At 58.8% G+C, this 12,045-nt stretch overlaps 1 protein-coding gene across 3 annotated transcripts in view; it reads right to left on the reverse strand.

Annotated features, from left to right (window-relative positions):
• slc43a2a (solute carrier family 43 member 2a) overlaps positions 1–12,045 on the reverse strand; it is a 52,717-nt gene that overhangs the window by 10,770 nt on the left and 29,902 nt on the right. For all 3 annotated transcript variants that reach the window (XM_072243800.1, XM_072243799.1, XM_072243801.1), the window contains 2 exons: positions 4,584–4,783; positions 3,279–3,425 (listed from right to left, as the gene is read on the reverse strand). In XM_072243800.1, coding sequence (XP_072099901.1) covers positions 3,279–3,425; positions 4,584–4,783 — 347 coding nt within the window. The remainder of the gene's footprint in view (positions 1–3,278; positions 3,426–4,583; positions 4,784–12,045) is intronic.

Here is a 12,045-nt window from a genome sequence, read left to right on the forward strand (position 1 = left end):
TACTATCCAGGCATTTGCTGGGGGCAACTCACAAGTGTCAACAATGTTTCCAGCATCAACATAGCACGTCCACAACTTGCTAACCCCAACCCGTCATGTGGGAGGAAACTGGAGCACCCGGAGGAAACCCACACGATCAGACAGCAGATTCATTTAAAGTTCAAAGTAAATTTATTATCAGAGCACATATACGTCACCATATACAACCCTGAGATTCAGTTTTTGTGGGCATACTCAATAAATCCATAGAATAATATAACCACAACAGTAACAATGAAAGACCGCACGAATGGGGTGTTCAACCCAAATGCAGAAGACAACAAACTGTGCAAATACAAAAAGAAAGAAATAATAATAAATAAATAGCAATAAATATTGAGAGCAGGGGATGAAGAGTGCTTGAAAGTGAGTCCATAGGTTGTGGGAACAGTTCAGTGATGGGGCAAGTGAAGTTCAGCGAAGTTATCCTCTTTGGTTCAGGAGTCTGATGGTTGAGGGGTAATAATTGTTCCTGAACCTGATGGTGTGAGTCCTGAGGCTCCTGTACCTTCTACCTGATGGCAGCAGTGAGAAGAGAGCGTAGTCTGGACTGTGGGGTTCCTGTTGGTTGAGGGGTAATAACTGCTCCTGAACCTATTTACCACGTGTACATTGAAACAGTGAAATGTGTCATGGGAGGCACGCGCGAACTCCCCACACACAGTGGCAGGAATGGAACCCCAATCAGTGGTGCAGAATGCAACGGTGAGTTGATAGTGTGCATTCTGAGCTGGTTTGCCCTCAGGAGACCAAGTTGAGAATAAGGGGTGGGCCATTTAGAACGGAGTCGAGGAAAAGCTTTTTCACCCAGAGAGCTGTGGATCTGTGGAATGCTCTGCCTCAGAAGGCAGTGGAGGCCAATTCTCTGGTTGCTTTCAAGAACGAGTTAGATAGAGCTCTTAAAGATAGTGGAGTTAAGGGATATGGGGAGAAGGCAGAAACGGGGTACTGATTGTGGATGATCAGCCATGATCACAGTGAATGTCAGTGCTGGCTCGAAGGGCCAAATGGCCTACTCCTGCACCTGTTGTCTATTGAGACAGTGGGCAGTGGTGGAGAGGTGTTATCCTGGCTGGAGATCTGTGACCAGTGCTGCTCTGCAGGGATCAGTGTTGAGATCTCTGCTGATGAAAATGTCGAGAGGTGGGTTAGTAAGTTTGCAGATCAGTGGAGTTGTGGACAGTACAGGGGGCTGTCAAAGCAAGAAGCCGATCAGTTATAGATATGGGCAGAGAAATGGCAGATGGAGTTTAATGCGGGCAAGTGTGAGGTGTTGCATACTGAGCAGATGATTTGAAAGGAGAAAGTATACGGTTAATGGCAGGATCCTTAACAGTATAATGATGTACAGAGGGATCTCAGGGCCCCTGGGATGTGCTGGTTGTTGACACAAACGACACATTTCACTGTATGCTTTGATGGAATTGCGATAAATAGATCCAAGACTATCCCTCCTGGAGAGGGGGAGAGGTGATGCAAGTAGATAGCATGTAGATGAAGTGTGTGGTGCGCTTGTTTTCATCACTGGGACAAAGGAAATGAGAGTAAAGAACTCAAGATGAAGCTGTATAAATCATTAGTTAGGCTAACCAGAGTGTGCAGTTCTGGCCGGTTCATTACAGGAAGGATGTGGAGATTCTGGACAGGGTGGAAGAAGTTTACCAGGATGCTGTCTGGATTAGAGGGCACGTTCTATCCGGAGAAGCTGTACTAACTTTGGGTTGCTTTCTGTACAGCAGAGACTGGGGGGAGACTTGATACAAACTGGTAAAGTGACATCACGCTAGTGCAGTGGCTAGCATAATGCTTTACAGTGCTAGTGACCTGGGTTCAGTTTAGACACTGTCTGTAAGGAGTTTGTACGTTCTCCCTGTGACCGCCTGGGTTTCCTCCACGTGCTCCAGTTTCCTCCCACATCCCAAAGATGTGCTGGTTATGGTCAGTGAGCTGTGGGCTTGCTATGTCAGCATTGGAAGTATGGAGACACGAGGGCCAGCCCCCCCCTCGCCCAGGGTTGTGTTGTCACAAGTGAGGCACTTAAACATACAATTGACAAATAAAACTAATCTTTTAGACATGGAGAGCCAAAATCTCTTCCCTCAGGGTAGAACAGTTATGCTTAAGGCTTTTAGACAGGCAATTGAATACACCGAGAATGGAGGGTGGTGTGGATCACAGTCAGACAGCACTGTAATACAGAGACAGCCCTTTGGCCCATCTAGTTTGCCCTATCTGGAGAGGTTGTTAACCAGGCAGCAGGCCGCCTCGATTCCCATTCTTGGCCTCGTGCCGATCAACCAATGCTCTATCCATGCTTGTATCTTTCCTGTAATACTCTGGGCTCTTATCTCGTTAAGTAGCCTCATGCGCGGCACCTTGTAAAAGGTCTTCTGAAAAGCAACATCTATTGACTGTCCTGTGTCTATTCTGCTTGTTATTTCCTCAAAGAATTTCAACAGATTTTTCAGGCAGGATTTCCCCTATTTTGTCATGTGCCTCCAAGTACCCCAAAACCTCATCCTTAGTGATTACACCAACATCTTTCCAACCTCCAAAGTCAGACTAACTGGACTATAATTTCCTTTCTTTTCCTTCCCTCCCTTCTTGAAGAATTGAGTGATGTTTGCAATACCAGTCCTCAGGAACCATTCCAGAATATAGTGCTTCTTGAAAGATCACTACTAATGCCTCCACAATCTCTTCAGCCACCTCTTTCAGAACCCTGGGGCGTAGACCCTCTGACTTATCCACCTTCAGACCTTTCAGTTTCCCAAGCATCTTCTCCCTACGACACTCGCTTCTACTCCCGACACTCTCGAATTTCTGGCACACTGCTAGTGTCTTCCACAGTGAAGACTGAACCAAAATACTTCCTAGGTTTGTCCACCATTTCCTTGTCCCCATTACTACCTCCAATAATGGAGTCATCTTCCAGCAGTCCAATATCCACTCTTGCCTCTCTTTTATTCTCTATATATCTGAAAAAAAATCTTTTGGTATCCTCTTTGATATTACTGGCTAGCTTACCATATTTAATATTTTCTCTCCTTATGTTTTCTTTAGTTCTCTTCTGTTCATTAAAAGCTTCCCAATCTTCTACCTTCCCACTAACTTTTGCTATCCGTTCTCTTTTGCTTTTCTGCTGTCTTTGACTTCCCTTGTCAGCCACTGTTGCCTCATCCTCTCTTTCGAACACTACTCCCCAGCCCGGACCCTCCCCGGAAGCTGAGGGGACCAACCTGTGACCATGTCGCCCTCCACCAGGAACTCAAGGATGTTGTTCATGGCACCCATGTAGAAGATGAGGCGGAGCTGAGTGACACACATGGTGACCAGGCTCAGGATGTAGACGGGGCTGAAGATGCTCTGCATGAAGGAGGTGGAATCTGTGGGGGAGACAGACACACCATCAGAGATCACACGGCATGGAAACCAGGCCCTTCCGCCCACCTGCCCTGTGCTGACCCTAACCCTATACAGAGAGATCCACTTTACATTGAAACATGTGCTGAAATATATCGTTTGTGTCAGCAAACAGCACAGTGCAAGGATGTGCTGGGGGCAGTCCGTAAGTTTACAGTGCCAGCATGCCCTGAACTCACTAATGCCAACCAGTCCTTCCTGGACTGTGGGAGGAAAGCAGAGCACGCAGAGGAAACACACCCAGTCAGCAGGAGAACATACAGACTCCTCATAGACAGAGGCAGGAATTGAACGCAGGTGCTGTAAAGCTTTATGCTAGCCGCTACACTAACATGCCGCAGAAAGACTTCCAGTCCGGGTGCCTGTCCGACTCTCTTTGAGAAGCTGCGATCGGGTAAACCTCGCGTTGCTCTCGAGGGTGGCATGGTAGGGTAACACTTCCCAGTGTCAGCAATTGGGGTTCATCTCCCACTGCTGTCTGCAAGGAGTTTGTACGCTCTGCCCGTGACTGCGTGGGTTTCCTCTGGGTGCTCGGGTTTCCTCCCACAGTCCAGAGACCTACAGCTGAGGGTTACTGAGCTGTGCAGACGCTATGTTGGCGCCAGAAGCTCGGCAATACCTGCGGGCTGCCCCCAGCGCATCCTCGGACTGTGTTAGTCATTAACGCAAGCTGAGGCATTTCACTGCGCCTCGATGTTCATGTGCCGAATAAAGTCAATTGTTACCTTGTTCCACTGTGTGGAAAAGTTGCCCTTCAAGCTCCCCTCCTCTCTCACCTTAAATCTATGCCCTCTGATTCCCCGGTCTGGGGAATTTACCCTCTCCATGGCTTTATACACTCCTGTAGGGTCACCTCTCAGACTCCTATACCAGTATAGGCTTGGAACATGGATTGTTCCACAAAGCCAACAAAAAGGCAGACATAGCTGGGACCCATACGGGTACCCGTGGCTACACCTTTAGTTTGGAGGAAAGTGGGAGGAGCCAAAGGAGAAATTATTAAGAGTAAGGACTAATTCCGCTAGACGGAGGAGAATGGTGGTAGAGGGGAACTGGTTAGGTCCCCTATCCGCTACCCTGCCGAGGTGCCCCAGGGGCTGCGGGTCCCAGGTCAGACCTACCTTGCTCCTGGTTCTGGCACTTGACCTCCAGGTCGATGGTGGAGAGGCAGAGCTTGTTACCGTCCTGCACACACAGCTTGTCCTGGGGCTTCATGGAGTTGCCAAGGCTGAGACGGCGGCCTACTGTCGTCACCTGGCGGTAAAACTGTTTCCCCGTGATCTTGTGGTCAAAGCCCAGCCAGCTGAACTTGATCTTCACCCTGGGGGACGGGGGATGGAGGAGAGTGGGAGCAAAGCATAGTTAGACAGAGACACAGACAGACAGACAGAGAGAGACAGACAGAGAGACAGAGAGAGAAGACAGAGAGACACAGAGAGACAGACAGAGACATGGAGAGACAGACAGAGAGACAGAGTGACACAGGGAGACAGAGACAGAGAGAGACAGAAACAGACACAGACAGACAGAGCACAAGAGTGTAGTTAGGGAGGGAGGGAGGAAGGGGGAAGGACAGAGGAAGAATTAGAACAGATGAGAGGGAAGCAAATGGTGGGGGCAAAGAGTTGGGCTTGGGAATCAGTCTGAATCTGGAGCTGTGTGAGGGTGGAGGACAGGGTGTGGGAGGGGAAGGACAGGGTGTGGGAGGGAAGGACAGGGTGTGGGAGGGGGGACAGAGTGGGGGGGAAGGACAGAGTGTGGGAGGGGAAGGACAGTGTGTGAGAGGGGTAGGACAGGGTGTGGGAGGGAAGGTAGGGTGTGGGGGGAGGACAGCATGTGGGGTTAATGACAGAGTGTGGGGGGAAGGACAGAGTGTGGGAGGGAAGGACAGGGTTTGGTGGGGGAAGGACAGAGTGTGGGAGGGAAGGGCAGGGTGTGGGAGGGAAGGGCAGGGTTTGGTGGGGGAAGGACAGGGTGTGGGAGAGGGGACAGAGTGTGGGGGGGAAGGACAGGGTGTGGGAGAGGGGACAGAGTGTGGGGGCAAAGGACAGGGTGTGGGGGAGAGGACAGGGTGTGGGGGGGAGGTTAGAGTGAAGGGGGGGAGGACAGAGTGTGGGGGTCAGTCTGAATCCGGAGGGGTGGAAGGGGGGAGGACAGAGTGTGGGGGGGGTGGACAGGGTGTGGGGGGGACGGACAGGGTGAGGCGGGAAGGACAGGGTGTTGGGGGGGAGGACAGTGTGTGGGGGGAAGGACAGGGTGTGGGAGAGGGGACAGAGTGTGGGGGGGAAGGACAAAGTGGGGGGAGGTCAGGGTGTGGGATGGGAAGGACAGGGTGTGGGGGGGGAGGACAGGGCGCGGGTGGAAGGACAGGGTGTGGGGGGGAGAGGACAGGGTGTGGGGGGGGAAGGACAGGGTGTGGGGGGAGAGGACAGGGCGCAGGGGGAAGGACAGAGTGTGTGGGGGGAAGGGTTGGGGGGAAGGACAGGGTGTGGGAGAGGTGATAGAGTGTGGGGGGGAAGGACAGGGTGTTGGGGGAAGGACAGGGTGTTGGGGGGGTTGACAGGGTGTGGGAGGGAAGGACAGGGTGTTGGAGAGGGGACAAAGTGTGGGGGGAAGGATAAGGTGTGGGAGAGGGGACAGAGTGTGGGGGCAAAGGACAGGGTGTGGGGAGGACAGGGTGTAGGGGGGAGGTCAGAGTGAGGGGGGGGAGGACAGAGTGTGGGGGTCAGTCTGAATCCAGAGGGGTGGAAGGGGGGAGGACAGAGTGCCGGGGGGGGGGAGGACAGGGTGAGGGGGTAAGGACAGGGTGTTGGGGGGGAGGACAGGGTGTGGGGGGGAGGTCAGAGTGATGGGGGGGGAGGTCAGAATGATGGGGGGGAGGACAGAGTGTGGGGGTCAGTCTGAATCTGGAGGGATGGAAGGGGGGAGGACAGGGTGTGGGGGGGAGGACAGGGTGTGGGAGAGGGGACAGAGTGTGGGGGCGAAGGACAGGGTGTGGGGGGAAGGACAGAGTGTGGGGGTCAGTCTGAATCCAGAGGGGTGGGAGGGGGGAGGACAGGGTGTGTGGGGAAGGACAGGGTGGGGGGTAAGGACAGGGTGTTGGGGGGAGGACAGGGCGTGGGGGCGAAGGACAGGGTGTGGGGGCGAAGGACAGAGTGTGGGGGTCAGTCTGAATCCGGAGGGGTGGAAGGGGGGAGGACAGAGTGTGGGGGGGGAAGGACAGGGTGTGGGAGGGAAGGACAGGGTGTGGGGGGGAGGACAGGGTGTTGGGGGGGAGGACAGAGTGAGGTGGGGAGGACAGAGTGTGGGGGTCAGTCTGAATCTGGAGGGGTGGAAGGGGGGAAGACAGAGTGCTGGGGGGGAGGACAGGGTGTGTGGGGAAGGACAGGGTGAGGGGGGGAAGGAGAGAGTGTGTGGGGGAGAACAGGGTGTTGGTGGGGAGGACAGAATGTGGGGGTCAGTCTGAATCCGGAGGGGTGGAAGGGGGGAGGACAAAGTGCCGGAGGGTGGGGAGGACAGGGTGTGTTGGGAAGGCCAGGGTGGGGGGGTATGGACAGGGTGTTGGGGGGAAGGACAGAGTGTGGGGGGGGAGGATAGAGTGTGGGAGAGGGGACAGAGTGTGGGGGGGAAGGACAGGGTGGGGGGGTATGGACAGGGTGTTGGGGGGGAGGACAGTGTGTGGGGGGAAGGACAGGGTGTGGGAGGGAAGGACAGGGTGTGTTGGGAAGGACAGAGTGTTGGGGGGAGAACAGGGTGTGGGGGGGAAGGACAAAGTGAGGGGGGGAGGTCAGGGTGTGGGATGGGAAGGACAGGGTGTGGGGGGGGAGGACAGGTCGCGGCGGGGAGGACAGAGGGCGAGGGGGAGGACAGGGGCGAGGGGGAAGGACAGGGCGCGGGTGGAAGGACAGGGTGTGGGGGGGAAGGACAGGATGTTGGGGGGAGGACAGGGTTTGGGGGAAGGACAGGGTGTGGGAGAGGTGATAGAGTGTGGGGGGGAAGGACAGGGTGGGGGGGTTGACAGGGTGTTGGGGGAAGGACAGGGTGGGGGGGTAAGGACAGGGTGTTGGGGGGTTTGACAGGGTGTGGGAGGGAAGGACAGGGTGTTGGAGAGGGGACAGAGTGTGGGGGGAAGGATAGGGTGTGGGAGAGGGGACAGAGTGTGGGGGCAAAGGACAGGGTGTGGGGAGGAGGACAGGGTGTAGGGGGGAGGTCAGAGTGAGGGGGGGGGGGAGGACAGAGTGCCGGGGGGGGGGAGGACAGGGTGTATGGGGAAGGACAGAGTGTGGGGGGGGAAGGTCAGAGTGTGGGGGTCAGTCTGAATCCAGAGGGGTGGGAGGGGGGAGGACAGGGTGTGTGGGGAAGGACAGGGTGGGGGGGTAAGGACAGGGTGTTGGGGGGGAGGACAGGGTGTGGGGGGAGGACAGGGTGTTAGGGGGAGGTCAGAGTGATGGGGGGGAGGACAGAGTGTGGGGGTCAGTCTGAATCTGGAGGGATGGAAGGGGGGAGGACAGAGTGTGGGGGGGGAGGACAGGGTGTGGGGGGAAGGACAGGGTGAGGCGGGAAAGACAGAGTGCGGGGGGGAGGACAGGGTGTTGGGGGAGAGGACAGGGTGTGGGAGAGGGGACAGAGCGTGGGGGCGAAGGACAGGGTGTGGGGGGGAGGTCAGAGTGATGGGGGGGAGGACAGAGTGTGGGGGTCAGTCTGAATCCGGAGGGGTGGAAGGGGGGAGGACAGAGTGTGGGGGGGGGGGAAGGACAGGGTGTGGGAGGGAAGGACAGGGTGTGGGGGGGGGGAGGACAGGGTGTGGGAGAGGGGGAAGGACAGGGTGTTGGGGGGAAGGACAGGGTGTGTGGGGAAGGACAGGGTGAGGTGGGGAGGACAGGGTGAGGGGGGGAGGACAGAGTGTTGGGGGGAAGGACAGGGTGAGGGGGGGAAGGACAGAGTGTGGGAGGGAAGGACAGGGTTTGGTGGGGGAAGGACAGGGTGTGGGAGAGGGGACAGAGTGTGGGGGAAAGGACAGGGTGTGGGTGAGGGGACAGAGTGTGGGGGCGAAGGACAGGGTGTGGGGGGGAGGACAGGGTGTGGGGGGGGAGTTCAGAGTGAGGGGGGGAGGACAGAGTGTGGGGGTCAGTCTGAATCCGGAGGGATGGATGGGGGGAGGAGAGAGTGTGGGAGGGGGAGGACAAGGTGTTGGGGGAAGGACAGGGTGAGGCGAGAAGGACAGAGTGTGGGGGGGAGGACAGAGTGCCAGAGGGAGGACAGGGTGAGGGGGGGAGGACAGGGTGAGGGGTGAAGTACAGGGTGAGGGAGGAAGGACAGGGTGTGGGGAGGACAGTGTGTTGGGGGGAGGACAGGTTGAGGCAGGAAGGACAGAGTGCGGGGGGGGGGAGGACAGGGTATTGGGGGGGGAAGGACAGGGTGTTGCGGGGAAGGACAGGGTGGGGGGGGAGGACAGGGTGAGGGGGGGGAGGACAGAGTGTGGGGAGGAGGACAGGGTGTGGGAGAGGGGGAAAGACAGGGTATTGGGGGGTGGACAGGGTGTGTGGGGGCGAAAACAGGGTGTGGGGGGAAGGACAGAGTGTTGGGGGGAAGGACAGGGTGTGGGAGAGGGGGAAGGACAGGGTATTGGGGGGGGAGTACAGGGTGTGGGGGGGAGGACAGAGTGAGGGGGGGAGGACAGAGTGTGGGGGTCAGTCTGAATCCGGAGGGGTGGAAGGGGGGAGAACAGATTGCCGGGGGGGGAGGAGAGGGTGTGTGGGGAAGGACAGGGTGAAGGGGGGGGTGGGAGGACAGAGTGCGGGGGAGAGGACAGGGTGTGGGAGAGGGGGAAGGACAGAGTGCGGGGGGGAAGGACAGGGTGTGGGAGGGAAGGACAGGGTGTGGGGGGGAGGATAGGATGTGGGAGAGGGGGAAGGACAGGGTGTTGGGGGGAGGACAGGGTGTGTGGGGAAGGACAGGGTGAGGGGGGAGGACAGGGTGAGGGGGGAGGACAGAGTGTTGGGGGGAAGGACAGGGTGAGGGGTGGAAGGACAGAGTGTGGGGAAGGACAGGGTGAGGCGGGAAGGACAGAGTGCGGGGGGGGAGGACAGGGTGTGGGAGAGGGGGAAGGACAGGGTATTGGGGGGAGGACAGGGTGTGTGGGGAAGGACAGGGTGAGGGGGGAGGACAGGGTGAGGGGGGAGGACAGAGTGTTGGGGGGAAGGACAGGGTGAGGGGTGGAAGGACAGAGTGTGGGGAAGGACAGGGTGAGGCGGGAAGGACAGAGTGCGGGGGGGGGGAGGACAGGGTGTGGGAGAGGGGGAAGGACAGAGTGCAGGGGGGGAAGGACAGGGTGAGGCGGGAAGGACAGAGTGCGGGGAGGAGGACAGGGTGTGGGAGAGGGGGAAGGACAGGGTATTGGGGGGAGGACAGGGTGTGTGGGGAAGGACAGGGTGAGGGGGGAGGACAGGGTGAGGGGTGGAAGGACAGAGTGTGGGGAAGGACAGGGTGAGGCGGGAAGGACAGAGTGCGGGGGGGGAGGACAGGGTGTGGGAGAGGGGGAAGGACAGGGTATTGGGGGGAGGACAGGGTGTGTGGGGAAGGACAGGGTGAGGGGGGAGGACAGGGTGAGGGGGGAGGACAGAGTGTTGGGGTGAAGGACAGAGTGCGGGGGGGGGGAAGGACAGGGTGAGGCGGGAAGGACAGAGTGCGGGGAGGAGGACAGGGTGTGGGAGAGGGGGAAGGACAGAGTGCGGGGGGGAAGGACAGGGTGTGGGAGAGGGGGAAGGACAGGGTGCTGGGGGGAGGACAGGGTGTGTGGGGAAGGACAGGGTGAGGGGGGAGGACAGGATGAGGGGGGAGGACAGAGTGTTGGGGGGAAGGACAGGGTGAGGGGTGGAAGGACAGAGTGCGGGGGGGAGGACAGGGTGTGGGAGAGGGGGAAGGACAGGGTATTGGGGGGGTGACAGGGTGTGTGGGGGAGGACAGGGTGTGGGGAGGATAGGGTGTTGGGAGGACAGGGTGTTGGGGGGAGGACAGGGTGTTGGGGGAAGGACAGAGTGTGGGGGCGAGAACAGGGTGTGGGGGGAAGGACAGGGTGAGGTGGGGAGGACAGGGTGAGGGGGGAGGACAGAGTGTTGGGGAGAAGGACAGGGTGAGGGGGGGAAGGACAGAGTGTGGGGGCGAGAACAGAGTGCGGGGGGAGGACAGGGTGTTGGGGGGAGGACAGGGTGTGGGAGAGGGGGAAGGACAGGGTGTTGGGAGGAGGACAGGGTGTGTGGGGAAGGACAGGATGGGGGGGAGGACAGGGTGAGGGGGGAAGGACAAGGTGAGGGGAGAGGACAGGGTGAGGGGAGAGGACAGGGTGAGGGGGGAAGTACAGGGTGTGGGGAGGACAGGGTGAGGGGGGAGGACAGGGTGAGGGGTGGAAGGACAGAGTGTGGGGAAGGACAGGGTAAGTGGGGAAGGACAAGGTGAGGGGGGAGGACAGGGTGAGGGGGGAAGTACAGAGTGTGGGGAGGACAGGGTGAGGGGGGAGGACAGGGTGAGGGGTGGAAGGACAGAGTGTGGGGAAGGACAGGGTGAGGCGGGAAGGACAGAGTGCGGGGGGGAGGACAGGGTGTGGGAGAGGGGGAAGGACAGGGTGAGGCGGGAAGGACAGAGTGCGGGGGGGAGGACAGGGTGTGGGAGAGGGGGAAGGACAGGGTATTGGGGGGAGGACAGGGTGTGTGGGGAAGGACAGGGTGAGGGGGGAGGACAGGGTGAGGGGTGGAAGGACAGAGTGTGGGGAAGGACAGGGTGAGGCGGGAAGGACAGAGTGCGGGGGGGAGGACAGGGTGTGGGAGAGGGGGAAGGACAGGGTATTGGGGGGAGGACAGGGTGTGTGGGGAAGGACAGGGTGAGGGGGAGGACAGGGTGAGGGGGGAGGACAGAGTGTTGGGGGGAAGGACAGAGTGCGGGGGGGGGAAGGACAGGGTGAGGCGGGAAGGACAGAGTGCGGGGAGGAGGACAGGGTGTGGGAGAGGGGGAAGGACAGAGTGCGGGGGGGAAGGACAGGGTGTGGGAGAGGGGGAAGGACAGAGTGCGGGGGGGAAGGACAGGGTGTGGGAGAGGGGGAAGGACAGGGTGTTGGGGGGAGGACAGGGTGTGTGGGGAAGGACAGGGTGATCGGGGAGGACAGGATGAGGGGGGAGGACAGAGTGTTGGGGGGAAGGACAGGGTGAGGGGTGGAAGGACAGAGTGCGGGGGGGAGGACAGGGTGTGGGAGAGGGGGAAGGACAGGGTATTGGGGGGGTGACAGGGTGTGTGGGGGAGGACAGGGTGTGGGGAGGATAGGGTGTTGGGAGGACAGGGTGTTGGGGGGAGGACAGGGTGTTGGGGTAAGGACAGAGTGTGGGGGCGAGAACAGGGTGTGGGGGGAAGGACAGGGTGAGGGGGGGAAGGACAGAGTGTGGGGGCGAGAACAGAGTGCGGGGGGAGGACAGGGTGTTGGGGGGAGGACAGGGTGTGGGAGAGGGGGAAGGACAGGGTGTTGGGGGGAGGACAGGGTGTGTGGGGAAGGACAGGATGAGGGGGGGAGGACAGGGTGAGGGGGGAAGGACAAGG

The sequence above is a fragment of the Mobula birostris genome, chromosome 25 (assembly GCF_030028105.1).
Source record: "Mobula birostris isolate sMobBir1 chromosome 25, sMobBir1.hap1, whole genome shotgun sequence".
In the NCBI taxonomy this organism is placed as follows: Eukaryota; Metazoa; Chordata; class Chondrichthyes; order Myliobatiformes; family Myliobatidae; genus Mobula; species Mobula birostris.